At 38.1% G+C, this 24981-nt stretch overlaps 1 protein-coding gene across 1 annotated transcript in view; it reads left to right on the top strand.

Annotated features, from left to right (window-relative positions):
* The window catches only part of gabbr2 (gamma-aminobutyric acid (GABA) B receptor, 2), a 306925-nt gene that overhangs the window by 155523 nt on the left and 126421 nt on the right, over positions 1-24981 (top strand). The window contains exon 3 of the mRNA XM_007258852.4: positions 12983-13153. Within this exon, the coding sequence (XP_007258914.2) occupies positions 12983-13153 (171 nt within the window). The remainder of the gene's footprint in view (positions 1-12982; positions 13154-24981) is intronic.

The raw sequence follows: 24981 nt of genomic DNA, 5'->3' as shown, positions 1-24981 counted from the left end.
TTAGAAATGTTACAATCATATACAATATTTACAAGAATGGCCTGTCAGTGATGAAATTTGAGATAAAAAAAAAGAGAGGAAAATATTAAAAAGCATATGAAAAACTCCCCTGTCAAGATGCAACCAGTGGTTGGAGGTTTGAAGACTAGTGTGTGCTTCCTCCAAGTCACATGACACCAGCCAGCTATCGGACAGCTTAACAAAACCTGCTGGAACTGCTACATCAGCTAATTGATGCATCCTCTTCATTGGCTAGCACTGTGGATGGGTTGAGACTATCTTACTCACTCAGAGACAGTGAGATAGTGAGGGGTGAAGACTTTGACTTTCTGTGTGAATAGGAGACCAGAACCTTCTATTCCTTCTAGTCTTTAAAAATATCTGGATCCGTGTGGAAGGGGCTTTAGATATGATCGATTTCATACTGAAGGCTAAGAGTTTTGCTTTTTGCATCATTTAGAGAACTTATATCATCCTATTGATTTGAGGAGAGGTGTATAGATGTTTACTGACATGGTAAAGCGGTTATCTTACAGATTGTTCTTCAGTTTTTCTCCAGGAGCTTTCGCACTTTAGAAAAGCGAGTTTAGACAGAGTGTTCTCTAAGCTCATGCTAAGTCGATGTGAGCTGTTGTACGAGGCTGTCGATACTTAATTCTGTGAGGTCTTAGTGTTTGGAATTGGCTGGAGAACTTTAATGAGAATGAAATGCTGTCTATTGACTGAATCAGCCTGAGTGTCAGGAGAGGCTGCTACATTAGACCTCACTCAGTCATGGATCACACAGTGTCTCCTCCTGCTCTGACGCCTTTTTCTATCCCTTGCACCCTTACACACACACACACACACACACACACACTCATGAAGTGAATGTTTTGCACTCTCTCCCTCTTCTTCACCTCTCAAAGTCATTTATTATTTTTCGAAGAATGAAAAAAAAAAAGCCATCTCCTTTATTGGACTTATTAGCGGAGCTGTGTGACCTTCCAGTCCCTTGGCTGTGGAGCTGAGAGGTGTGACAGGCAGTGGCTCCTCTCTCTAGTTTTAATTAACGCCAGCACCGGGAGATTGATGGAAAGGAGACGCAGGTTGTCGGCATGGCGCTACCCCTGGGGGGGTGGGGGGGGTGGCAATTAAAACCCGGGTGAAGCGTGGCAGCACGAGCAGCAGGATGGAGGGACAATGGGGGAGGAAAGGAAAGAGGGATTAGGAGAGGGATGGAGACTCACCTGCTGCTCTTCCTCACTGCTCCACAGCCGCTCATAAAGTATGCAGGACCACGGGCCTGCAGCTGACGGGGGTGTGTGTGTGTGTGTGTGAGAGTGAGAGTGAGAGACAGAGAGAGAGAGAGAGAGAATGTTCTGCTTTTCACAGAATAATGTTTTTTTTTTTAATTCATTCCAATTAAAAAGGATCAATCGTTTTTTTTTTTGTTCGTTTGTTTTTTTTATTGCTGAAGTTACGTTTAGGGTAAGATATTAAACATTTTGTTAGGAGTAGCTATAGTTAGGAACAGAATTAGATCCCAGAAGGATTTTGTCTTGGATTGTCCTTCTGTTCACAGGAAAACAGCATTTATTGCTCACAAAGCATTTCTCTCTTTAAAAATTCCCTTTAAGGTGGAGATTTTAAGAAAATGTGTTTTTAGTGTAGCCGTGAGCACAGGAAAACTTTTGTTCTATGAAAATGCTTATGTCAAAAGACATGCAAGTTTCTGCCTGAATCTCAAATACCTCCTTATTTCCTATATAGTAAACTAACAAAGAAATTCAGATTAAAACAATATATTCATTGTTGTTACATATTAATAATAGTGTAGTTTTCTTATGTTACAATGAATGGCCGGGACAGATATTAACATATTGAGCTAATTTACCAGATAGCATATAAATATATAAAAGTCAAAAGTTTGGTCACATACATTTTCATTCCATTCATTTTCTTTATTTAATTTATTTTCTACATTGTAGGCTAATATTAAAAACATGGAAACAATTAAGGGACACATATGGAATTACGTAGTAAACTAAAAAGATGTTTGTCCTCCACATTAATCCCCTGACCTAAACCTGATCAACTGAGATGGTGATTTGAGGTGATTTGGGATGAGCTGGAGCTTCAAAGCAGCAACTATTGTTCAGCACCTCCAGGAAATCTCCCTCATGAAGACACTGAGATTAAAATACTAAGAGTGTGCAGATCTGTCCCCAAAGATAAATGTGGTATTTAGAAGAATCTAAAGTATAAAACGTATTCTGGTGTGTTTAACACTTGTTTTTTTACAGAATAATTCTGCATTTGTTCCTGTACAACTTTAATACAGTCTTTTTAAATTTACAATGTAGAAAATCATAAAAAGAAAGAATTGCATTGAATGGGATGAGGTGTATCTCATCTTTTGGACTGGTACTGTATAAATATAAATAAGCCCAGACAGATGGTAGATTTAAACTAATTAAAAACTGTTATTTATAGTGTTAACAAGCTTTATCGTTACCTTAAGCTATCATTAGCTTTATTCTGATGTTAAGTGGATGCACATGTGCACCTTTAGATGATGCTTTTTTTTAATATAGGTCTAAAAAGCTTACTATTTATGTTATCTGATATTCAAAACATTGCCTTTACCTAAATAAATGGAAAGCTAGAAATATAGAAGGATATAAATATATTATATATATAATAGGTATAATAGTAGAGTTACATAATGGCAGATACTTGGAAATCTGGCATTTTTCGGTAATGAAAAAGTGGTATCAGTCCATTAAGTTCTGTAAAAGATTTTTTGTGGAACTAAAAGACGTTCTTCTAGAACCATTTGAAACTTCTTTATTTATTTTAAAGTGTAAGTAATTTAGATCCATTTGGTCCATGACAATATATTGCATATTTTACTTTCTTACATTATATAAAAACGTGTGTGTGTGTGTGTGTTTGGGACTGTGTGTACACTGTGATTGATGTGTGTGGTGATAGAGTATGTAGGACGCAGATTTGGATCAGATGTTCTTCACAGTAATGCTACATGATCCCATGACACTTGCATATACAGACCCTGCTTCCTGTTGAGTGCATTTGTGTGTATTTTTCCGCTATATATGCACAAGTGTATTTGCATTTACACATGTGAGAGCGTGCACATGTGCGCTAGACAGACTGTAGAGACTTTTTGAATTGTATGATTGAAACCCAATCCTTATAATGTTATATAAAGCCCTGCCTTGAAAAGACTATAGCTGTAGTCACAGCTACTGGACTCTTTGCTCTTTTAAATAAGATGTTGTAGGCTGCATGTCTGCGGAAAGAGCCAGACTCCTGCTGAGAGAGACTGTGAGAAAGGGGAAGAAGCCTAATTCTGTGTGATAGCTTTCACGCCTCGTCCTCCTATCTGACTGAGTGCTACAGCTCGGCCTGTAAAACTCAGTGGAAGTGAGGTGGGACGGGCTGGCTGGGCTTGGGGATGAGTGTGCACTGCTAAAAAGCTTGTGCTGATGCAATGCAGGTCATTACAGAAGAGTCAGAGAGGACACAGATCTCCTGATTGAATTTAGAGGAATGTTCTGGCCTAGAGAAATGACACAGGGGTGCTGTGAGGCAACGCAAACATGCTGCTCTTTTAGAATACTAGATTTCATATTGCATTTTCAGGATTATTTGTACTTCTATGGAGGAACTGCAGTTCTTTCTTTGTGAACTAGATCAAAAGATAAGACACACTCCAAAAAATTCCTTCAGAAATGCCTTAGAAGATCTGTCTTTGGTTGCATAAAGAAACTTTCCTGATAGCATAAAAAATTGGACACAGATCAGCTGATGTATGACTGCATCAACTGAGACTTGACGAAGCTTAAAAAACTTTGAACAGAGAGCTAGGAATGTCCAAGAAAGTCTGTATTATACATTTTAGAGCATTGCTGTGAGAATTTTATTGCATGCAGTGGCTAGATGAGCATTAGTACATTCAAAAAGCTGAATGGTAATCACCCTACCCCCACCTAATCCACAACTCTCCAACTCATTCAATAGTATTGCATGGAGCACCATCATTCCAGATTACATATACCTCATTTCCACCAACAAAGTCATGGTTTCCACCAACAAAGTCAAACCTTATAAGAACTGGCCTGTGTTTCCAGCGTTTCACTGACAGTGACGTTTACATGCCCCCGCCTTCAGCCACTCACGTCACAGCAAGTTTGTGGTGCCAGAACAAAACCCACTTTTCTGACCAAGATCCTGTAATTTTAAAGAGTGAACTGGAGGAACTGCAGTTCTTTCTTTGTGAACTGGATCAAAATATGAGACTCACTCCAAGAAATTCCTTCAGAAATGCCTTAGAAGATCTGCCTTTGGTTGCATAAAGAAACTTTCCAGACAGCATGAAAAATTGGACACAGGTCAGCTGATGTATGACTGCATCAACTGAGACTTGACAAACTCAGACTTGAGAGACTCAAAGAGAGATATGAATGTCCAAAAAAGTATTTATTCTAGATTTTGAAGCATTGCTGTGAGAATTTTATTCCATGCAGTGGCTAAATTAGCATTAGTAAGGTCAAGATGTTGGATGGTCAGCACCTCACTTCATTAACAACTCTTCAACTCATCCTAAAAGTATTGCATGGACCATCATCATTCCAGATCACACATACCTCTTTTCCACCAACAAAGTGCTGGTGCCGGAGTTTGAGCCAAATGCTGGTACCTTTTAAGAACCGGCCAGTGTTTCAACTGTTTCACTAAAACTGACGCTTGAATGCCCTGCCCTTTGGCAGCTGGCATCACAGGTTTGCTGGTTCCAGACCAGCAAGATTTTGGGGCCAGAACTGCACTGACTTTTCTGACCAAGATCCTGTAATTTTGCAGTAAAGAGCACAGAACCGCTTGGGAACTTGGCACCAGCACTCACACCATGCCTTAGTTTCACTGCTCCAAAGCTCAATGATGTGGTTTAATACCACTGTAGCCCACACTTGATATTAGGCATGGTTCCTACAGGTTCATGTTTGTCAGCTCCAGCAAGATGTGTTTGTGTGTAGCTGAATGCATTCATAGTGTATGACAGAGTGAATGGGAGTGATGGTTAGACAGAGTAATTTTTGGTGTCTTTTTGGTGTTTTGGATTCACTTCAATGGACAAGTCCTTAACAGAAAACTTCACCAATTTCACCAAGCTGTTACACATAGAGTTCAGTGTAATGACTTCACAGTTAATGAACAGCACATTTTTGGGGTAAAAGCTGTTAATGCATCTAGATGTGCTGGATTTGTTGACCCTGAATTCTTTAGCAGAGGGATGTGGGTGGAAGAGGTGATGGTCCTTTAACTTGAACAATAATTTAAACACATTTCCATGTACTTATTAAAAGAACAAAAAAGTGCGATTGGCCACAAAAAGCACTTTACAATGGAACCCTATTTTGTTTTCATTCTAAATTCAGCAAAAAACATTTAAATTATTGAGCATTGTAAATGATTATATGCTACGGATTCTCCCAAAGAACCGTTTACTCCAAAGGTCTTTTGGAAGCCAACACAAGTTTCTTTATGGCATCACTCCAAACCCACCTTGATATTTCAGAGCTTTCTGGGGTCAGTGGGAAGTGAAGCTGGGTCATATCTCAGGCCCCGGTGCAACCCTTATCCCCTGTGTGGGTGTAGGATGTGGCCCCAGCTAAACGAAGATTAAAGTGGCCTCCCAAAGACCCTTTAAAACTCAGCGAGTCTCGTGGGTGGATTTGGATTTAGCACTAGCGGCATGATAACGGCCCTCCTCCACCTTAATTGACAGCGTTAATCCCTGTGTTTGGAACAACAGTCACATTGTTGAGCTGTAATGAGTGATGGGATGGGTGGCAGGGGGCTCTCTGGAGCTCCTCTCAGTGTTGTCTATCATTTCAGACTAGGATTCTTCACAGCGCAGACGGATTACGTACTGATGACGCGTGTAAAACAACATTCATAGCCTCATATTATGAAGATATCAGTGGTGGTTTTAGGCTGGATCAATGGTCTGTAATTCCAAAAAATGATATATAATTATCAAAATGGCCCAGAAACTTTTTTTGGCTGAGAAAATGACTACAAAATGGTCAGTAATAACCCAGAAAAAAAGACCAATTCAATCTTGACTTCTTATTTACATTTTCCATTCCAACTTAACATACTTAAGGTGACTGCAGGGCCATTTAAGGTGGAAAATCTCATTTCCATTAGAAAGAGAGGAGCACATCTCATCTTCTCAGTTTGACAAAATGCATTCCTACCACTGTAAAAAGTACCTTCAAACAGCTTCCCTTTAAAATAATACTTTAAGAAAAGACACAAACTCATGTGAAACAAAATAACATGTGCATTTCCTCAATGTTACTTTCTTAATGAGTAAGTCAACTTGAATACCATATTTTTCAGACTATAAGGCGCACGAAAGATCCTTTAATTTTCCCTAAAATCAACAGTGTGCTTAATAATACAGTGCGCCTTATGATTTAATTCTACTAGTCAGGTTCTAAGGAGCAGTAAAGCCTCTGCGCTAAAGTATCGCTAGCTCATAGCACCTTGGGTTACCAGAACACTCATGGTTTCTCAGTCTGCTTCTATCAGGAGGCATTTACTAGTGCTAACCATGGCTGGCTAGCATTGCTAACTGTGGCTGGCTAGCACTGCCTACTGCAGCTGGCTAGCACTGCTAACCGGGGCTGGCTAAATGCTTGCTAACTGTGGCTAGCGCTCCCCCTTAAAATACTGGAATATCCAAAAGACTGGAATTCTTAGCTTACTGTAAATAAACGAAAGTGCTTTACTTAGCCAAATAATCAGTTTTCAGGAGAAAATCAGTGTAGATTAACATCCAGCACTGATTTGACATTAAAAGAAATGTTTTTTTTTTTTATTACAGTTTTGTTTACTCAGGCCACCCTATTGTCAAGACCTGCTGAATTAAAAGGGAAAATGGCGACACCCTTGTTCACTTTAAATATGCATTCTTACTAGTGTTGCTTAATGTGCCATATAATCCGGTGCTCCATATATGTATAAAAAAAGACTTTCATTGATAGTGCGCCTTATAATCCGGTGAACTTTATAGTCTGAAAAATATGGTAAGTATAGAACCAAAAGCATTTCCACTTTGTTTTAGAGAACACTTGATATTTATCATATTAAATTGATCCCCAACCCGCTCTGCTGAAACTCAGCCTACATGACTGTATAAAACTGTAGTGTGTGATTCTGAGATAAGGATTACAAGGCCATATGTTTTAAAAATGAAATTACATAGAGGTCACTTCTGGGTCTTCACATAAGAGGGCTGTTTGAGTCATATTGATGATTAATAGACGGCAGATTTGTCATTAAGATAGCTACATATTTTGCTCTTCTGCTCGTATGCGTTTTAGGTCTTTTAATTTTAGGATAATCTTCACTTTAGAGATGTGCTACTTGTAAAATAGAATTAAAAACTCTTGAGACTTTGAAGTGGGAATGTTGTCTGGAGAGTGGGGGCCACTGGCTGCCACAGCGCTAACATGCTGCTGACTCCTGCTAATCATTGTCATTATCAGCAATCATGATAAAATTACTGTCTTATCTCTGGTAGCACAGCAATTAACCCACTGTTGTTTAACATCAATAAAGTTCCTAGACGACACAAAATCATTATATTAGATCTTCTGGGTTTCTCCATGCTGTGTGAATAACGCCTGTCTCTAAAACATCAGATTTTGACAGGATTGGAGGAAAATGTCCAGACTTTCCATTGTTTTCTTAGTTATAAAGAACTGATGAGCTATTATTTTAGCTGCTAGAACTTTTAATGATTTAAACAGCTTAACAAGAACTTTTGGGTTTCGGGGTGAAAAAAGTTAAACTGTCAAAAATGTAAATTTTATGCAGGTTGTCTACAGTTGCGGAAACGACTGACATAAATATAGCGCTCTCCCACCTTTTCTGCTGCAGCAGCTGGTCTGTCTCAGTCTGTACCTCAGCATCAACTTTACGGGAGACTTTATTACCAACACAGTTGAAGTGTAATTGAATTTGTCTAAACTGTCTAAATATTTTTAGCCAAGGTTCATGACACAGTTTAACACAGAATGCAGAATGTAAAAGTGTTTCTTTTTGCACTTTCTCTGGCTGTCAGAGAGTGTGGACATGCGTGGAACTTTATGATCTGTGAAAAGGGCCTAGACTAACACCTTTTTCCTGATTTTTCCAGCAACAATCAGCCCACAACTTCTTCCAGGGAGTTTTGATGATAATGAAGCCAATTCTGAAATCAGTCTCATGGGCTCTTCCTATGATGTTTTGCGCTCAGCATGTGTGATTGTGTGCATCAATCATAGTGAGAATAGCAAGGGAACGGTGTGAGAGCGACACTGTCAAGTAACGAGAGACTTGAGAAGACAGCTGACTAGATGTGAAGGCTAAGGTGATGGATATTTTAAGGAACGTCACCATCTGAATGTTCTCCAACCTGAGAAAAGACAACGAGAGTGAGATGAAAGCTTTTTGTCATTAAGTGCTGTTGTGGTGTTAAATCAGGCCTAAAAAAAAGAACGCACAGTAAAAAAGGATCAGGTGGTGTGTGCCGTCACTCAGGAGGCCAGACCTACCCACAATTCCCACTTCATTCCCGGCCAGAACGTGCGCGGAGATACACAGAGGACGGCGCGGGCCGAGGAGCTTCGATTATATCACCACTTCCTCCTGTCAAATGAGGCAGAAATTAGAGCAGATGAGGCACATTTCCCATGTCTCTCTTCATGTCAGCGAGGTCACAGCTATAACATACATCAGGGCCAAAGGTCAACTCCATTTCAGCCCAATTCCACTCACACACGAGGAAGTCATTTAACTTAGACCTGATTTGATTTTGAGCAATGGCACTTTTTCAATTCCTGATCCACTTTTCTTTACTTTCCTCACTTTTTTCCTCTCAAGTCCTGTGATTGGGAGGACCTGAACAGAGCTAACTGCAGCTTCACTGGCTTCACTTTTCTGGAAAATCCTGTCTTTGCATCCAAGCAGTTAAGGAGACTGTTAAAGTTGGTGACTAATCTTGGAAACATGCTTTAGGGGCATAAAACAACATTGATACATTTAGGGCAGTTTCAAGGCATTTGGGGCCAAACATAATAGACCCCACCACATACTATTACAATCACCTGATGCTCATTCTTACTCGTTCTTTCTCTCACATCAAGCAAGTGCAGTTTTGGAAACAAAAAATGAAAGAGAAATATACACTTTGACTGAACATAAATTTATGATATGCGCCTCGTCTCTTTCTCAGTGTGTGGAACTGAGTTCAGACAGAGCATGGCTACAAATATAACCATATAAAACTTATCTTAAGTTAAAATAAACTTAAGATGAGTAAGTACATGGAAAAGTAATCAATTATTGTCAAAAATGAAGGATATGTTGAGGTTTTGGTGTGTTGTTTCCATGATTTGAAAGTAAAACTAATGTCAGTAGCTTTAGTTATTCAGTAGTTTTATCCATTCTAGTGTTACATCTGGAGTGGATGGATACTGCTGAACATGTTCCAGTCTGGTTTTATGCTACTGTCAGCAACTATTAGGAATGCCCTCTTGAGGGGGAGTTTGATAACAGTGTTGTTGTTTCTATAGACATATAGTACATACCTATATCATTACATAGAGCAAGACTTACCCCATGAGTCAGTCACCTTCTTCTAATTAACTCGGTTCATGTCACCATGGTCTCTGTGTCTCCACGAGTGTTCAAACAGAACAGATGACATGTTTGGTCGTTAAATATATTAGCACATTCCAAATTAAAATGTCTTCTAAACAAAACAGTAATGTCTGGCATGTGTGTCTGTCTCCTACAAATAATTGTATTTATCTTTTTTATAGATACTCTTAACATGGTGGCAAATAGGGGCAAATTAGGGTTTATTGTTTAAGCCCTAACCATGCATGCAGATCCCACTGTTCTGATTAGATAAAAAGTCAACCTATCTCATGCATAGTTTATCTATATGATGGTGTACTTTTATATTATAACAGTTTTTATGCCAGTCAAAAGTTTGGGCACACCTCTTCTAGTTCAATGTGTTTTCTTTCTATGTATGATTTTTAACATTGTGAATTTAATATAAAGGATAATTATAGCTATACAGGAACAAATGTTGAATTATTTTCTAAATGAAAAGTGTTAAACAAAACCACATTTAGCTTTGAGGACAGATCTGTACGCTCTTGGTATTTTAATCTCACCTGGAATAGTTTTCTCTTGTGTCTTGAAGGAGTTCCTGGAGGTGCTGAACAATAGTTGCTGCTTCTCCTTCACTCTAAACTCTTGCTTATCCCAAATTTGGGTTTAAGTGAGAGGATTTTGAAGGCCAAACTAGGTATATGCTTACTACATAATCCTGTATGTTTCCTTTAATTTGTTTATGTCTGAAATGTTAATCTACAGCATATAAATTATTTAAATAAGGAAATAAGGTGCAATATTGTAAGGTTCTTGCCAGTACTTTGCATATACATACTCAAATGGATAAAATATTTGCTAACTGAATATAAAAATTTGAATAATTTCCTCACAGTTCCATTTTTACTGGAATAAAATTGCCTCCGATTTGCTTTTCAGTTACAGCCTTCATTCACCATGGTTGACACAGTAATAAACATTCTGTTGAACTGGGCTGTGCAGCACTGCAACTGCGTGACTGCTCTTGACTGTAAGCAAAAAGGAATGTTCTCCTTTAACATCTATGGAGCTGCTTTGGTATTTCAACTCAAAGCATTTCCATATGTTAATCTCTGAGAGCCTAACAACCTTCAGGCTGTATTATAGCCTGAGGAACATGTGTTAATCTACTAAGTGAAGGCTGTCATAAACAGCACACCGTGAAGAGTTCTGCTCTGTTTTGGCTTTAGTTAGAGCTGAAAATACACGGAGAAGTGTTTGAACAGATGAAAGAGATGGTAAGTTTGTCGTCTCTTTTTTAAGTTGTACTGTACATGTGCATTTGAAAACTCTGTAGCTCTGCAGCTACAAATTGATTTTGACCTGCTTACAGTGCAATATTTTTACAGGCAATGGGACATCTAGTTAAAAGGAGCTTCAATTAATTTGTAGATTCAGTGCACTTCTCTTTAATTCTATTTTCCAGGAGGAAAAGTCCTGAATCGACCTTTATCCCTGCACGGGAATGAGGAATTAGAGAGGGAGCGTGCACTTTTAAGCCTTCAGTTAGGCCGTGTTTGCATTCTCATACATGCAAATACAGAAACAACACACACACACACACACACATACACACTGAGGGCAGACAGCTGACGTTGTCTGTCAATGGTGCAAATGTTCGCAGCTGCTGTCACCATGGGTGCCCTCAGAAGGTGTGAGCTCTGTCTTTTTATAGAGATGTGTGAGTGTGTTGATTTGCTCACACCTGCACCCTGGACTCTCAGTGTCCACACACACAAGATTTGACCTGGATCATCACTCTCCACCCAGCATGAAAAGGCCAAACACTGAGCTGATGGACACCGACAAGATCATCAGAATACAAGCTCTCCTTTTTGCTCTGTAATTATATCAAGATGATATCAGTGTTATCTAGCACAAAGCTCATCTCCTCCATCCCCTATTCATACCAGCATGTGCAGCTCATTTAGGATATTTATATTAAAGGTGCATTATTTGAGTCTATCCAACCAATAACTACATAGCGACCATTTCTCGTTTGGGGGGGAGAAATCAGTTATTCTTTTTTCTTCTAATTTGACAACTTTACATTTTTACATAAAAAAAAATAAAATGTGCTTTAATTAGTCACATATTGCTTAAGTTATAAAAGCCCTTAAAATAACTTACAACTAAAATTGGAAATAAATAAATAAATAAAATTTCCCTCAATATTACTACAATACAAAGTTTATCCATATGATGGTGTACTTTTATATTATAACAGTTTTATGCCAGTCAAAAATTTGGACACACCTCTTATAATTCAATGGGTTTCCTTTCTTTGAGTTTCTACATTGTACATTTAATATTAAGGATATTAAAACTATATAGGAACACATGTTGAATTATTTTCTAAACAAAAGTGTTAAACAAACCAGAATGAAGTACCACATTTAGCTTTGCATTTTGCATATTTGAAATACATGAATGCATCCTGTTTAAGACGTGTACATTTTTATATGAGTGGCTTTTTCCCTGTTTGAATGTGACATTTGTTTTGAACTTTATTGCATAAATTAAATACTAAATAAACTGATTCATTAAAAAAGAATGGATTATTTTTGTGATTTTGATTTCACAAGATTTAACTGTCAATGTGGAGTGTGAGCAACAGATGGGCCAAAACTGACACAAAAATAGAGCATATAGATAAATGACAACCTACATATCAGTGTCTATAGGTACAGTCATCTTTACAGATGAAAATTATTGCAGGAAATTCAAAATTGACATGTTTTACTGTTACCCTGTAAGTGTGGTGCCTAATATATAGCTAGTTTTGTTGCTCAATTTAAATCAATTAGACATACAGTTTCTGCATTGCACTGTTTCTTATGGGTTCTATTCTCATATAAAAGTAGTAAAAAACGTCTAATGTCAAATGATTTGTGCAGCCTTTAATGTGAAAAAGATCTAAAAACACTAGCAACATCAAACTAATTACATGGGATGCAAAAGCAGCCACTTAACAACACCTGAGCAACCACCTGATACACTCTAGAAACCATAGCAACTGCCTTCCAATCACCTAGCAATAGCTTAGCAACCACATACTGTATCCACATAGCAACCACATTTTACGAACTACCTGCTTGCTGCAGCCATTCTCTGTTCCTTCTGAAAAATATATAGATATTTTTTTTAGTGGGTTGACTCTGAGCTGGAATTAATATGGAGTATAAAAGGAAGTTATATTCCAGCTATATTTGCTAATCCTTGCACTAAAACATATTTCCTCTTGTTGTCTCTCTGTTTTCAGCTGTCGTTTGCAGCAACAACGCCTGTCCTGGCAGACAAGAAAAAATACCCCAACTTCTTCAGAACGGTTCCTTCAGACAACGCAGTGAATCCAGCTGTGGTGAAATTCCTCAACCACTACAACTGGAGCAGAGTGGGCACGCTGACCCAGGACGTCCAGAGGTTTTCAGAGGTAAGTCTAAAGAGCAGAGTTCAGTGAAACAAGCAGTATAGAAGGCTGGTTTGCTTAGCTCGGACAGAAATCCATTAAATTAAAGCTTTCCTTATTTACGGAGGACAGAGAGAGCCAAGGGAGGCTGCCTCGTTTGTCTGGTGCATAATTAGCTGTATATTTTAAGTGCAGGGCACCTTTGTTAGTGTTTTGTTCTTTTGTTTAGTGTCTTGTTTTATGAATGATTAGGAATTATCTGTGAATTTTGGATTTAGGAGTGCATATCATTGCTGTCAAATAAAAAAAAACAGTATCCCCATTTTTGTTATTTTTTAATTTTTCACACATAATTTTAACAGACAAACTGAATAATAAATGAACCTATAGTAATTCTCTTACCTGAAGTAAACTCTCTTTTTACATTGATTTTTATTGAAAGCTACAACGGTTTTATCTCCTGTAATGTCGCTGTTTTGGAGATACCTGTTTTTCATTGGATATCAGAAAACATGCCCTTTCCCTTTGATATAGTTGTAAAGCTAATAGTGTATGTTAAGGCTACCCATTTGACCCATTTAGGCACGGCTGTGTGTTAAAAAAAAAAAAAAGCAAAAAAAAAAAAAACAAATAGTAAGCTTATGATGTCCCAGGACTGTTTTTTTTATATATAAATCTACCCACATCACAGATGTACACAGAAGCTATGGGACAGCGTTTACTGCAGATATATGTTTCCTGCTTTTCCTGTTTGTCCCGGTGGTTTTTGCTTTTTTTCCTAATTTATTCATTTGTGAAATCCATCTGCTGCCTGATTAAGGGCTCTCTCTTTTGGGAAATGAAATGTCCAGGAGTGACGCATTCAGCATATCACTCAACACAAATGGTTGGGAAAGTGATTCTCAGAAATACTGGCCACGTTTCGATCACATTAAAACAGTGCGAGGGTGTTCTGCGTTTGTGTTTTGGTTTGTGCCTCTGTTCTGTTGCTGGCAGTGTGATCAGTGATGTACAGTATTGTGAAGATAGGTGAACTTACCACAAGCTTGTTGATTTAAAACAAATTTAGAAAAGGTCAATCCCACAAAGGGTCAAAGTCACGTCAGGTCAAGAGCAGGAAGGACAAAATCTTACAGAACACAGGATCAGACAAGAGTCAGAACTCAGATAGATGGACAAATAGATAATGGTTATATATATATAAATACTAAATAAACAATGGCTGCACTTTGCAGAGAATGATTCAATCAGAGCAGTTTATATGGTAATGGATAGTTGCTAATTAGTGAACTGAGAACAGATCACATGTCCAAGTGTTCGTGGATACCCTTTTAATGAATGCAGTAAGTTACTTAAAACTCCTCCCATTGGTCACATTCCTTTTTTAGATATTCTTTATTAGAATAATCTTCAGATAGTTAAAAGAGAAACTTGATTCATTACAAAATTGCTAACAAAACATACTAAATCATTAATCACAAATGTGTCATTAATATTATATTCATTATTATTAATTTAACTACTAATTATTAATTCACAAAGAATACTGGTCAAGCTGTTTTCACTGTTTTCATCATCATCTTCTAATACAATTTAAGTACGTTAAGTACACATTAAAAGTCTCAAGTGCCCAGATTATTCTTACAAGACAAGCTCTGTGCTCACCAATTACAAACATTCACAGTTTTGTAGTCTCAGAATATAATTAAATTGTTTAAAATATGTATATATTTGAGTATATTTTAGTATGTTGCTCATATATGTAAAATATGCTATAATATGCTATACAGTTGTGGTCAAAAGTTTACATACACTTGTAAAAAACATAATGTTATGGCTGTCTTGAGTTTTCAATAAGTTCTACAACTCTTATTTTTCTGTGATAGAGTGATCGGAACACATACATGTTTGTCACAAAAAACAGTCATAAAATTTGGTTCTTTCATAAATTTATTATGGGTCTGCTGAAAATGTCACCAAATCTGCTGGGTCAAAAATATACATACAGCAACATTAGTATTTGGTTACATGTCCCTTGGCCATTTTCACGGCAACTAGGCGCTTTTGGTAGCCATCCACAAGCTCCTGGCAAGCTTCAGGTCGAATGTTTGACCACTCTTCTTGACAGAATTGGTGCAGTTCAGCTAAATGTGATGGTTTTCTTGCATGAACCCGTTTCTTTAGCACTGTCCACATGTTCTCAATGGGGTTTAAGTCAGGACTTTGGGAAGGCCATTCTAAAACCTTAATTCTAGCCTGGTTTAGCCATTCCTTTACCACTTTTGATGTGTGTTTTGGGTCATTGTCTTGTTGGAACACCCAACTGCGCCCAAGACCCAACCTTCGGGCTGATGGTTTTAAGTTTTCCTGCAGAATTTGGAGGTAATCCTCCTTCTTCATTATCCCATTTACTTTCTGCAAAGAACCAGTTCCACTGGCAGCAAAACATCCCCAGAGCATAATACTACCACCACCATGCTTGACAGTAGGCATGGTGTTCCTGGGATTAAAGGCCTCACCTTTTCTCCTCCAAACATATTGCTGGGTGTTGTGGCCAAACAGCTAAATTTTTGTTTCGTCTGACCAGAGAACTTTCCTCCAGAAGGTTTTATCTTTGTCCATGTGATCAGCAGCAAACTTCAGCCGAGTCTTAAGGTGCCTTTTCTGGAGCAAGGGCTTCTTTCTTGCACGGCAGCCTCTCAGTCCATGGCGATGTAAAACACGCTTGACTGTGGAGACTGACACCTGTGTTCCATCAGCTTCCAAATCCTTGCAGACCTGCTTCTTGGTGATTCTTGGTTGACTCTTGACCATCCTGACCAATCTCCTCTCGGCAGCATGTGATAGCTTGCGTTTTCTTCCTGATCGTGGCAGTGACACAACTGTTCCATGCACTTTATACTTGCGTATAATTGTCTGCACAGTTGCTCTTGGGACCTGTAGCTGCTTTGAAATGGCTCCAAGTGACTTCCCTGACTTGTTCAAGTCAATAATTCGCTTTTTCAGATCCACACTGAGTTCCTTTGACTTTCCCATTGTAGCTTTTGTAGCTGAGTCTAATCACTGGGTCAAATGAGCCCTATTTAAATGGGCTCATGAGAAGTCAACAGCTGTAGTCAATCAGAATCACTTACAAGAAGTGAAGAGGCCATGACATGAAGCTAATTTGATTGACACAACTCGCTACATCACCAAAATTGACAAATTTTGTTGCTGTATGTATATTTTTGACCCAGCAGATTTGGTGACATTTTCAGCAGACCCATAATAAATTTATGAAAGAACCAAATTTTATGACTGTTTTTTGTGACAAACATGTATGTGTTCCGATCACTCTATCACAGAAAAATAAGAGTTGTAGAACTTATTGAAAACTCAAGACAGCCATAACATTATGTTTTTTTACAAGTGTATGTAAACTTTTGACCACAACTGTATATAAGTATAGTAAAGGTCATATACTTTATACAATTTAAAAGTATTATAATTTGTAGTAATTTATATAGTTACTGTTTTGCAAATATGTATGCAAACATTATGGAGCACCATTCAATACATTCAGGATGAGTTTGGGATGTGCTGGGGTGGTGATCAATGATCAAGTCACTGAATTCAATCATATCCTCATAGCAATGCTTCAACATTTAGTAGAAAGCTTTCCTGTTCTGAAAAGAGCACAGAGTCTGTGAGATAATTGTACATTTTGAGGATGAAAATAAAATGAGTTAAAACTGCTACATACCAGTGTTAGAATTTGAGAAATGTCCTGCTTTTTAGCTCAGATTAGGTTATGTTGGATGTTCTTTTCTATAAGAGACAGGGATTTTGGCATATTTTTGAAAACTATAAATATCATTGAGAGAATATGAGGATGTCTCGAGAGCTTGCTAGTTGAACACAGTCTTCTGGCTGAGGGGAAGAAGAAGAAGAAGAAGTCTCTGTGAGAGAAGCGGAAAGGGTAAATCCCTTTATCTTACTCACCATGATGGAGTTGCAGGGCTTAAACAGAGAGAAGGGAAGGGCCCGATCCCATCAACCCAGCAGAGGAGAGCTCCACAAGCCTGATTAGTATGTTATACTGGTGCCACACTGCCATCATCAGCTGTGCACCAGAGCAGGGTGGACGGTCGCTCAGAAAAATGTGATATTTCAGTGCAGAATAGAAGAGGCAGAAGAGACAGGGGATTTGGGTTTGTACTAAATACTGTACAATGTAACCAAAATTATTATTATTACTATTATAATAACTATTATAATGTTATTTAGCCTCCACGAGACATGGCAAAAGTCATAAGATACAATTTAAGTTTCTGTTCTCTTGTATGTGATGTGTTTAAAAAATACATGCTGTTTGGAATCAACTATTTAACTTTTCTCAAACTGAAGATGTTTGGCTGTTTATCTGTAAGGTTTTAGACTGACTGCCTTTCTGGGTGTAAGTTTTAAATCTCACATACTACAGATTTCTGCTGCCGACTTTTGGGTTTAATTCAGGTTTGGACCTACAGACCCCACATACGACTCCCTCTATGTAATGTGGAACATGTATAGAGATGAGAAACAAAATGGACTTCAAACCATCACTGCCCATCAGCAAATTTAGCATTTCATTTGAATATCAAGGAAGCAGAGTCTGTAGAGACACACAGAAGAGTGTAGAGACACACAGTCCAGGCTGCTTGAGGTCTAGTGGTTCCACAATCAGTGATGGTTTGGAGAGACATGTCATCTGCTGGTGTTGATCCACTGTGTTCTATCAAGTCCAAGGTCAGTGCAGTGTTTTCCCAGAAAATCTTACAGCACTTTATACTTCCCTCTGCTGACAACTTTTATGGAGATGCGGATTTCATTTTTCAGCAGACTTGGCACATTCTAATTTTCTAGGACACTGATTTTTGGGCTTTCAATGGCTGTAAGCCTTAATAATTACAATAAAAGAAATAAACGCTTAAATTAGATCATTCTGTGTGTAATACATCTATATAATATAAGTTTCACATTTTTAACTGAATTACTGAAATAAAGTAACCTTTCAATTATATTCTCGTTTTGTAGATGCATATATATACATATAGGAAGTAAAAAATTAGGATGCTGAGGATATCTCCTTCAGTGGGAATTACATTCTACAGGTTCCGTTTTTGATTCTGCTTGATTGACTAATTGACTAATTCTGAATAGGACATAATAAAAAGTACAGTAAGTTATAAAACTTTTTGCCTTTTGTACTCGGGATGAATAGGAAGCCACTGGGGAATCTGCTATAGTGCAAAATAGTATATTAGCATATAGGCAAGCCACCTGTATCATTAGGTAGACAGAGCAAAAACTTTATTATTTATTAAAACCTTTATTAATTATTACAACCTCAACAGGCATTGACACCCTGATATCCAAATAAATGGTGTATTCTCCTGCATTAATTAAGCATTGTTCAGCTGCTGTACCACTGTATTGGTATGGAGGGTCTTTCCTGGCTCTATCTAATACTCTAACATTAGCAGTTTACCTCTCTGGGTTGTTGTTATTGCTGAGGGGTAGGTGTATTTGTGTATTTGTGTGTATGGCCAGTGGGCTCTAAAGTGTGTGTGCTCCGGTATTCAGCATGCTGTTTGTTTGTCTAGGGTTGTCTCTGTTGAGTTTAGATGAGGTGGCAGAAGCGACAGTGCAGCACATGTGCTGGGCCAGTGCTTTAATTCTGTTTCTCTGTTTTTCGCTCTCTCAGCGGCCCACACAAATAGCAACCCGCCGGGAACTGTCTGGCTCTTCTGGATGGCCGGTCCATCCTGGGCTTAATTTAAGGCGGTAATGGGAAATGCTGAGTTGCTCTGTGACACTGAGAGGAACTGTGTTGAAACTGTGTTGATAGTTGCTGAGCGGGGGTGTGTAGTGCAGAAGGAGGATGACAGTGACATTGTTTGCACCTTCATTAAAATCAATGGTCTTGAGTTTTTGGGTGCTGTGCAGCACAAACACTGTGTGGTGGTTTTAAACTTCTACATGTGAAGTGTAGTTCTGGTAGTCAGGTTTAGGATTAGGCCACAGATGCCCCTAGAAAAAGTTCAGGGAAGCTTGTTTGGCACCATAACTTTCTAAACTAGTGGTATGTGGGTAGAAAGGTAAGTAGGTAGGTAGGTAGGTAGGTAGGTAGGTAGGTAGGTAGGTAGGTAGGTAGGTAGGTAGATAGATAGGTAGGTAGGTAGGTAGGTAGGTAGGTAGGTAGGTAGGTAGGTAGGTAGGTAGGTGGGTGGGTAAATAGGTAGGTGGGTACTTTATTAATCCCAAAGGAAATTTAGCAGCCAATAGCAGTTACACAACACAGTAGAAACAAACAACAATAATAGGGGTAATACAGTAAGAGAGCACAGTAAGAAATATTAGACTATAGAAGATTCTAAAACTGAGATATGAAATATTAACTATACCTTATATAATATAAATAAAATAAAAATGCTAAAAAAAAATATATATATATATATATATATATATATACATAAATATGTATAAACACAAATACTACACTGTGTGGAAGTAACCAGTCGTTGATATGAGGTAGTGCAGTAAAACAAAATAAATGAAGTATAAGAGATTGTAAATTGTAAATTGTATTTAAATTAAGTGAGTAATGTAGTGCCCAGGAGTGGTGTAATGTATTGCAGATAATCGCCAGTCCAACCATGGATTGATTACCAAAGTTTAACCATGTGGAATAGATATAAACAATTCTATCAATCTGGATGCAGAGCTGCAGTAAAAAAAAAAACAACAAAAAAAACATAAAGACATGAACACAATGTGTAGATAAACTCAGTCTGGTAAAGGTGCTTATTCCTGATCCTGAGATGCGCCACCCTACAGTTTTCAAAAATGACAGAACTGAGTCTAGAAAGTTCACATGTCCCTAAAAACCTTAATTACCTGGATCATGAGGTTCGTTCCTTATCTGCATGACCAGCAGTGAACTCCCTGTGTTATGGTCTATAAACATTGAGCCACAAGGGCCATAAAGCAACACATCAAGCACACAGCCATTGCAGCTCTGCTGTGTGAGTGGAGACCAGAGTAATATTAATGTGAGGTGAGTGAGATGGATGACAATAAGTAAACCTTAGAACAATGGTCTCTGATATTTACTTCATATAGTCCATGTAATGGAATTAAAAAAATAAAAATATGTGAGAGAGACAATCACCCCATGCAACCGCTATATCACAAACAGGACATGTCAAAATAAAAGTCACTAATGAGCAAATGAGCAAACAGGTCATGTCAAACTAGGAATCACTATCACAAACAAACAAACCAGGCCGTTATTGTAAATAAGAACTTGTTCTTAATGACTAGCCTGGTGAAATAAAGGTGAAATAAAAAATAAATAAATAAACAATAAGACAAACAAAAATGAATTAATCCAAATAAAGAAACTACTCAAAATAGTCAATAATAGTCATTAACACAAACACATTTTGTTGTAAAAAAATCACTCATACAAATGATGCAGTAATACAATATACTTTTAAACTAAAAAATACATTACAGTCTCTCATTTTTCTCCCTTTATTAATTTTTAATATGTGATCTGATCCAAAAGTGTTTTTTTTTTTATCTTACACCACAGTTCAATATCTAGAACCAGCATCTACATCTAAGGTGTCCTTAAGCAAGACACCTAGCCACCGATTGCTCCCCAGATGCCAAGTTGGCTTCACACTGCTTTGGGTGTGCCCTGATCACCATGAGTTAGTGTTCACTGCTATACAGTTGTGGTCAAAAGTTTACATACACTTGTAAAAAAACATAATGTTATGGCTGTCTTGAGTTTTCAATAAGTTCTACAACTCTTATTTTTCTGTGATAGAGTGATCGGAACACATACATGTTTGTCACAAAAAACAGTCATAAAATTTGGTTCTTTCATAAATTTATTATGGGTCTACTGAAAATGTCACCAAATCTGCTGGGTCAAAAATATACATACAGCAACATTAGTATTTGGTTACATGTCCCTTGGCCATTTTCACGGCAACTAGGCGCTTTTGGTAGCCATCCACAAGCTCCTGGCAAGCTTCAGGTCGAATGTTTGACCACTCTTCTTGACAGAATTGGTGCAGTTCAGCTAAATGTGATGGTTTTCTTGCATGAACCCGTTTCTTTAGCACTGTCCACATGTTCTCAATGGGGTTTAAGTCAGGACTTTGGGAAGGCCATTCTAAAACCTTAATTCTAGCCTGGTTTAGCCATTCCTTTACCACTTTTGATGTGTGTTTTGGGTCATTGTCTTGTTGGAACACCCAACTGCGCCCAAGACCCAACCTTCGGGCTGATGGTTTTAAGTTTTCCTGCAGAATTTGGAGGTAATCCTTCTGTCCTTCTTCATTATCCCATTTCATTATCCCATTTACTTTCTGCAAAGAACCAGTTCCACTGGCAGCAAAACATCCCCAGAGCATAATACTACCACCACCATGCTTGACAGTAGGCATGGTGTTCCTGGGATTAAAGGCCTCACCTTTTCTCCTCCAAACATATTGCTGGGTGTTGTGGCCAAACAGCTCAATTTTTGTTTCGTCTGACCAGAGAACTTTCCTCCAGAAGGTTTTATCTTTGTCCATGTGATCAGCAGCAAACTTCAGCCGAGTCTTAAGGTGCCTTTTCTGGAGCAAGGGCTTCTTTCTTGCACGGCAGCCTCTCAGTCCATGGCGATGTAAAACACGCTTGACTGTGGAGACTGACACCTGTGTTCCATCAGCTTCCAAATCCTTGCAGACCTGCTTCTTGGTGATTCTTGGTTGACTCTTGACCATCCTGACCAATCTCCTCTCGGCAGCATGTGATAGCTTGCGTTTTCTTCCTGATCGTGGCAGTGACACAACTGTTCCATGCACTTTATACTTGCGTATAATTGTCTGCACAGTTGCTCTTGGGACCTGTAGCTGCTTTGAAATGGCTCCAAGTGACTTCCCTGACTTGTTCAAGTCAATAATTCGCTTTTTCAGATCCACACTGAGTTCCTTTGACTTTCCCATTGTAGCTTTTGTAGCTGAGTCTAATCACTGGGTCAAATGAGCCCTATTTAAATGGGCTCATGAGAAGTCAACAGCTGTAGTCAATCAGAATCACTTACAAGAAGTGAAGAGGCCATGACATGAAGCTAATTTGATTGACACAGCTCGCTACATCACCAAAATTGACAAATTTTGTTGCTGTATGTATATTTTTGACCCAGCAGATTTGGTGACATTTTCAGCAGACCCATAATAAATTTATGAAAGAACCAAATTTTATGACTGTTTTTTGTGACAAACATGTATGTGTTCCAATCACTCTATCACAGAAAAATAAGAGTTGTAGAACTTATTGAAAACTCAAGACAGCCATAACATTATGTTTTTTTACAAGTGTATGTAAACTTTTGACCACAACTGTATATGGGAAAAAGATGCTGTGCACTAGCGATTAAGCTGCTTAATCTTATAATAGAAGAATCTACAAAGTACACTTGTGGTATATCAACTAAAAACATATTAGATATTAGCTGAAGATCTTTAATTTTTTTTAGGTGATAAAATATCAAGGTGATAAACCAGTACAGACATTTTCTTTAATGTGATTTTTGCTCATGTGTTCCATAGGTGGCAGTAATTCTTAGGAGCACTAGACGTGACTAGATGTGTATGTATATATATATATATATATATTTATGTGTATAAACGTGTGTGCATATGGGAGCGTACTGTAGTGAAAACGGTTTCTTTTATGCTGTAATTCCAGTTCCTCCTGTGAAGTGATTTCCGTCCTGTCCTGCCTTGCGTTTGATATCTGACACATTGCAGGAGGCTGTCAGCGGTGTTGTGCCTGAGTGTCTATCAATAAGTGGATTAAGGGCTGTTTTGAATCACACTCCAGCATGCTGTCTTACAGATTAAGCCCCAATCCGCCTTTTTATGTGGCGAAAGATTAGATGACTAGGGCCTCAATGTGGAATTAAATCTATTTGTCAGGCTTTGCACATCATGTAGGATTGTGTGTTTTTCTGTGTGAGTGTGCAGATATGTGTGTGTGTGTGTGTGTGTGTGTGTGTTGAGGGGTGTGGGGGGAATTGTTACAGCACCTTACCAACCCCTGGCAGTGCCGAGAGGACCAGGGCCAGTCACAGGATGTAAATGTGCACCCAATCTGACCTGTTTTATTCTGTAAACCTGACATTCATTTCTCTCTCTGTGCTTCTTTTTCTTCCTCTCTATCTCTGCTCATTTTATTCTCTCCATCTATCTCACCTCTATGTTTTTATCAGGGTTCGTACGGTCTCAAAAAACCTAGAAAAGTAATGGAAGTTGAAAATAGCAATTTCCAGGCCTGGATAAGTTTTGGAAAAATAAAAGCACCCAGAAGGTTTTGGAAAAGTCATGGAAATTTGGTCTACAATCCTTTGTGTTTCAGTTTATCGCTGTGAAAATCTATTTTGAGCTACAAATACATCAGCTTAGAGTTAATTCAGTAATTTAGCCCTAAACAATGGAGCTCTCAGGATCTGACACACATTTTATTATTAAAGATTGTGTGTCAACATTTTATCTGGTACATTTTAGACCTAGTAAAATCAATTTTAATTATAGTTTTAGTTGATTTTTGGTTTTATTGTCCATATTTGCAGATGTTTCAAAATTGTATGGTTATGAAAACTTGCCTTGAAGACATGGAAAAGTCATGACAAAATCTCCCTCTCTCCATTGTTCTCCATCCATTCATCCATCCATCCATCCATCCATCCATCCATCCATCTCTCTCTCTCTCTCTCTCTCTCTCTCTCTCTCTCACACTCTCCCACTCTCTCTCTCTATCTCTCTCTCTCTCTCTCTCTCTTTCTGTCTGACCCTCATCCCTCCCCACTTACAGTCACAGCTGGCTATTTTTACACAGGGTCACTTGTTACTGAGTTAGTCGCCCCTGTGTTATCACTGAGGATGTTGATAATACACAATGATGAAATTTGCAGTCTGAGTGTGTGAGTGTGTGTGTGTGTGAGTGTGTGAGAGAGAGAGAGAGAGAGAGAGAGAGAGAGAAAGAAAGAGAGAGACCCCCACCTGTTCTTTTTTGCATTACTCAAATTAGAAAGCCTAAACACAGCCAGGCTGACGTAGCTGTGATTATATTTCACCGGTTGAGAAAGTGTCTGTTGTTACTGCACACCTGCTTATTAAAAAAATATTCCTGTAAATTTGCAGTAAAAAAAAAGTACAGTAACAAATCTTAACGTCTGAAGAGCAGAACTTCTTTATATTATGGAGCATTGTAGTTTCACATTAGCGCTTTTTACTTTATTAAAAATACACTCTGCAGCATACGTACATATATATTGTATGACTGGTGCTGTAATGCCTTGGATTAGTGCAAATCTGAGGTCTGCATTGTTAGCATCAGCATTTTGTTGCTGTCATTTAACTCGCAACTCTATATTTTTTCATCATGTAATTTAAAAGATTATGCTTATGTCTGTTAGCATTTTTTTAAGTGGTTTCTTATTTTTTATCCAAAGCTGTTTGCCATAAAAGGCATTACTGCCCACAGTGGACAGTGCAGTGGGTGCTAATGCTGAAGGCTGACCACTTCTGGCTAGAGTTGTCCATGCAAACAGACAGCAAGCACTTGCAGTATATTCATCCTAATTCATTCTAGGAGGAAACTTTGTAATAGATATAGTAGATAGTTGGACAAAATTAGCTTAATCAGTTTATCAGTAATAATTATATTTCCATCCCAACATAAAAATAACATATGGACAAAAGTGTTGGGACAAATGCTCATTTGTTGCTTCTTCCAAAATGAATATTAAATATAAAAGATTATGCTAA

Source organism: Astyanax mexicanus, chromosome 3 (assembly GCF_023375975.1).
Source record: "Astyanax mexicanus isolate ESR-SI-001 chromosome 3, AstMex3_surface, whole genome shotgun sequence".
NCBI classification, from domain to species: domain Eukaryota; kingdom Metazoa; phylum Chordata; class Actinopteri; order Characiformes; family Acestrorhamphidae; genus Astyanax; species Astyanax mexicanus.
Note: the sequence above shows the minus strand (reverse complement) of the source record. Positions and strands in the feature narration are given on the sequence as shown.